The 4,935-nt window shown below is 31.3% G+C and overlaps 1 protein-coding gene and 1 long non-coding RNA gene across 3 annotated transcripts; both read right to left on the bottom strand.

Annotated features, from left to right (window-relative positions):
• Window positions 1–291: 291 nt before the first annotated feature.
• On the bottom strand, window positions 292–1,298 carry LOC100574836. Its single transcript, XM_008190573.2, has 5 exons — window positions 1,168–1,298; window positions 1,015–1,104; window positions 824–930; window positions 581–743; window positions 292–429 (listed from the first exon to the last, which is right to left on the bottom strand). The coding sequence occupies exons 1-5, from the start codon at window positions 1,256–1,258 to the stop codon at window positions 311–313; spliced, it is 570 nt and encodes a 189-aa protein (XP_008188795.2). The 5' UTR covers window positions 1,259–1,298; the 3' UTR covers window positions 292–310.
• A 15-nt stretch (window positions 1,299–1,313) lies between these two features.
• LOC103311043 lies at window positions 1,314–1,917 on the bottom strand. Of its 2 annotated transcripts, none has more exons than XR_511222.2 (4): window positions 1,718–1,917; window positions 1,591–1,641; window positions 1,453–1,527; window positions 1,314–1,385 (listed from the first exon to the last, which is right to left on the bottom strand). It is a non-coding gene; the product is annotated as an uncharacterized LOC103311043 (long non-coding RNA). The 2 variants fall into 2 exon arrangements; XR_511223.3 differs by having other exon boundaries at window positions 1,314–1,376.
• Between the last annotated feature and the right edge of the window lie 3,018 nt (window positions 1,918–4,935).

Below are 4,935 nucleotides of genomic sequence, written 5' to 3'. Positions count from 1 at the left end.
ATTAAATAACTATAAATGGTATAATAGTAATAATAACAATATAATTAACTATATTATATTAATAAATATATTTGGTACTACATTTGAATATTTACATGTGTACGGTATATACACAGAGCATATACTTATTGATCACAATACTAGTATGTATAATACTATAAGTCACTATAATACACGTATATATATACAATTATTTAAGTTATACATTATTTTATAATAATTAGTCTTTTCAATAATGTTTTAGATTAGCTAATTATTTTAGAATATAAGTTTATTTAGAATAGTTTTAGATTTATTAATAAGGTCATTTTCAGACCTGGCGTTTATACTCGTTTCTATACCTGTCAATGGCATGCTTAAACCACGACATTATATGTCTGATTATGTCTCTGTTTGTCGTTCCTTGGGGACAACTGCTTCTTACTGCATCTGAATTTTTTTTTTATAATGGCCTGAGTCAATGTTTACATAAGCTCCACAATTTATAATAGTTATATTGAAGAGCAAGTTTAATATAAATCATTTACTTTTAAATAAATGTTTTTAATTAAATTTTTCCTAATACTCTAAGATTATTTACCTAGAATTATATCATGCATTTGATAGTTTTTTAATGCCTTTTTCTCTTTGCTCATTCCTGCATATGTTATTACTGTGGCCAATTTGTTAGAAAATATGTATTTCATGGCATTGTATGTTTTTGAACGAATATCGTCACCTCCAATTATAGACAGTTCATTCATCTATAATATAACATTAATTTTAAAGTAGATAACCATTAGTGTTTTGACTAAATTAGTGAACAAATTCAAGTTATACTAACCAACTGGTTTTTAAATGCTGCATTTTCTAGTATCATTGTATCTACATAATCGAGTTGTGTTTCATCTTTCAACGGAAAGTATGATCTAATATTAATATTTGTATCACCTGATGAGGATGTAATAGGAGCAAGACATCGATTAAGTTTGTCGTGCATTTGTTTCATTACAATAAGCATTTGATTGATCTTAATTTTCATGTGGCAGCTATTTTCCACCAAAACCTTTAAATCTTTTTGTTGAACCGTAACAAGATTTGATAAATTGTTCATGTCACCATTTTCTAAAAATATTTTTTAAATGTTTTATTATAATAGATTGCAAACAAAACAAAATATTGATTTACCATTTCTGACTATATTCTCAAAACTTTGCTCCATATTTTGTTGTGATTGTTCAGGAGACAAAAAAACAACAGGTGTATTCTCTAAAACCATAAAACAATTACTATGTGAAAAATATATAATAATATGATTTACTTACCATCTATTTGATTGCTTTCTGACTGAGCAGAGCTTAGAAACACTTCACCATTTATATTTTCAAGAAAGGTATCTGTAATATCTGTTATTATAATCACAATTTTTAAGTACATACTGGAGTACAAGTATTTTAATATTAAAATAGTTACCATAGGATTCTTCAACTAAATCAGGGCTTTTCTGAAGTATGTCTAAATTACCTTTGTAGCTAAAATTATTTTCTCCTAAAAATTTTTAAATATGTTAAACAATATTATAATAATTATATTAATAAAATTCTAAATTACCGCATTTTAACTATTTTGATCTAAGCCCATTGTTATTGCTGATATGTTTTGCTAAAAATATTATATTAACAAATAACAGAAGATTAATAAAATATTGTATAATATTTCATACAAAGAAAAAAGTTACAGAGTTTTAATTGAGGAGGTGCACATGGAGTTTTTAGACTTGTTGTTATTTTTTGAGTTTCAAAAATTGAATCATCAGAATCCGAGTTTATTTTAGCAGCTTTTATTTTTCGGAATTTTTTTGCTTTATCTGCATCATCACTTTCTAAATCTGTTTTGTACTCTGCCTCCCTCAATTTACGCTTAGCTTTCAAAAAATCATCTGAAATTTGATCAAATCATTAATCGTCAATTTATTTATATGATAAACAATAATCCATTTGTAATGTAACTAAAAATACAAACCATATGAAGCTAATACTCTGATAATATCAACAATGGTCCATGAATTTGAAGGTTCATACATTGTTCGGCACATTTTATCATACTTTAAAATATTCATGACTGGCGGGCAGTGGCGGGCTGAACTTCAATTTTAAATGACGCATTTTCATAATTATGTACTATTACCACCACCATCACCACCACCATCCTATTTTTACTTATTACAAAGTTATGATGTTAATAAAATGTGATTAAAAGAGCCAAGAGGTCAGGCTTTAGCATGTAATTCTGCGCCACAGTCACGGGGTGGCACCACCCCCTTTGAAAAGTTGACGCAACTGCGTCAAAATTGACCACTTCAGCTCGCCACTGCTGGCGGGTACTTGGCTTGTTTTTCATTTATGAGCCAATTTTTTGGAATAATTTGAAAGCCATCTTCAAACTCCGTTATAAGATATTTTGAATAATTAGAAACAATGCTATAAAGATTAGTAACAAACTTGATTAGATAATATATTAATATTGGTATTATAAACTGAAGAAAGTATATAATCAGACATGTAAAAGTTTTTAAAACACTTTATAGGTATATAATGTTAATAAAGTGAGTAGTATTAAAGAAAACAATGTAATTTATAATAGTGCAAAAAGACATGTAAACGTTTTAAAAAACACCTTATAGGTACACAATGTCAACAAAGTGTGTAGTATTATAGAAATCAATGTAATATATTATTATCATGCAAAAAGTGAAAACATAGACTATTACAAATTAGAAAAAAGGTATTCACAGTACGTGTTTGGACACCGTAGAAGCCACACGTGTATTTACTTATCGCGCTCCGCATTTATAGCTTCCGATAGCAGTACAGCGTTACATAACAGTTGAACCGCCGCATCAATTCTTATCGGTAATGTATATTTAATAGTACGCTATAATACCTACTATCGATAGAATTAGGCAACAACACAACGATGGGTGACAAACCGCCTTTAAAAACCACACATACATTTTTAAGACGCTCGACATCAAACGTAGTGTCGAAAACATCCATAAACAAACCTATTTTAAACCCACTTAAAACCAGTAAACAAGCCAATCAAAATTCAAAAATGACACCAACCCAACAGCCCTCAATCACCAACACCACCAACCTCACAAACGAAAATTGCACCCAAAAAACATTCGCTGAAACCACAGCAAACCTATCTTTCCCCAAAAAAAATCAAGCCATTATTTTCAACACAATTGACGACATTCCACAAATCGAATACATTAAAGCGATTAGTCTGATTACTAATCCTTCAAACATTAAATTCGCCTCACGAATTTCAAACAACCGGTTCTGCATCTACTTCGCTAATTCCAATATAGTTAATGACATCATTAATCGCTGCCAGACAATCACTGTCGATAACAACAACATTGAACTTCGTAGATTAGAAAATCAAGCGAAACGCATTATTATTTCAAACGTATCGCCTATTATTCCACACACGTATATTACCGACGCACTAAACCTTATCGGCATAAATACACTTACGCCAATCACATTTTTAAAAGCCGGCTTCTCTACTGATGACTTATCCCACATCATAAGTTTTAGAAGGCAAACCCACATTCAATTTGAGGACGCATCAAAATTACCAGGATCATTAGTAATTCACTTTGAAAATACCGATTACCGTATTTTCCTTACAGACGACACACTCACATGCTACCTATGTAAACGCACCGGTCATACATCAGCTCACTGCAAAAATACGTCGGAACAAAGCAAGAGCCCCCCCTCAAGCCAAATTGCGAACCTTCCCTCACAATTAGAACTCAATACCAATCCTAAAACAAATATAGATAACACAAATGACAGTGAAACCTTATACACAGAAGATAATCAAAACACTAATGACAGTGCAATCTTACACAGAGAAGGATAATCAAAACACTTATCTGGAACAAAACCCCAACACCAGAAAAATTAAATTATACACCCCAAATCAACGAACATCAACACAATAATATCCAAATCATGGATTCCTCTCAAGAACTTCTTCCACCCAATACCACACACACAACACAATTCAAAAGACAAATATCGGACTCATCGTCTCAAAAAACAAAAGATCCTCCTTCTCCCATAAATCCTGAAAAAATCAAAACAAAAAAAAAACCAAAAATACGATCACGTTCAAACTCATCTACAAGACCTGGCGAAAATAATGACGAAGCATTCAAACCTATCGAACTTTTCTTCGAAGAAAACCAAAACTCCCCAATAAATTTTCTTCAATTCAAATTCATATTAGAACAATCTACCAACAAACATATCAACATCCACTCACTATGTCAACAAGTCGGAATTGATATAATATCTTTAATTAGTCTAATCGAAGAAATTCGACCTAATATTACAAAATATAAAACAATGAAATCTCGGTTAATGAAATTCGCTAACCTACTATTCCAAGTACTCCCTCCACAAGACACTTAAACACAAATCTAATACTCAAGAACATGCCCTCAATACACAACACTAATATGGACCAAATAATACAATGGAATATAAACGGCCTTTACAAGCATCTCACCGATATTCAACGAGCAAAATATAATATCCAACCAATAGCTTTTTGCTTCCAAGAAACTAACCTTAAACCCGAAAAAAAATTTCTCATTCGTGGATATGAAGGGTACTTCAAAAATCGCCAAAATACCTCCCGCGCTAGTGGGGGCGTTGCCACCTTCATCACGAATCTCATAAAAAGCAAAGAAATCCAAATTCAGTCTCATCTCGAAGTAATTGCTATTCTTATTGAACTCAGAAACCCTTTATGCATCTGTAATATTTATGTGCCCGACAGCACCAATCTGCTACTCAACGACCTCAAGCAAATCATCCAACAACTGCCAAAACCTTTTATACTTTTAAGGGACTTCATAGTCGAAATACAATG

Source organism: Acyrthosiphon pisum, unplaced genomic scaffold (assembly GCF_005508785.2).
Source record: "Acyrthosiphon pisum isolate AL4f unplaced genomic scaffold, pea_aphid_22Mar2018_4r6ur Scaffold_467;HRSCAF=905, whole genome shotgun sequence".
In the NCBI taxonomy this organism is placed as follows: Eukaryota; Metazoa; Arthropoda; class Insecta; order Hemiptera; family Aphididae; genus Acyrthosiphon; species Acyrthosiphon pisum.
Note: the sequence above shows the minus strand (reverse complement) of the source record. Positions and strands in the feature narration are given on the sequence as shown.

Coding starts and splice junctions, on each gene's coding strand:
- LOC100574836 (XM_008190573.2), bottom strand. CDS start 1,258: ATGGTTTTAGAGAATACACCTGTTGTTTTTTTGTCTCCTGAACAATCA. Junction 1,105..1,167: donor TGAGAATATAGTCAGAAATG/GTAAATCAATAT, acceptor AAATATTTTTAG/AAAATGGTGACATGAACAAT. Junction 430..580: donor AATGCATGATATAATTCTAG/GTAAATAATCTT, acceptor AAAAAAATTCAG/ATGCAGTAAGAAGCAGTTGT.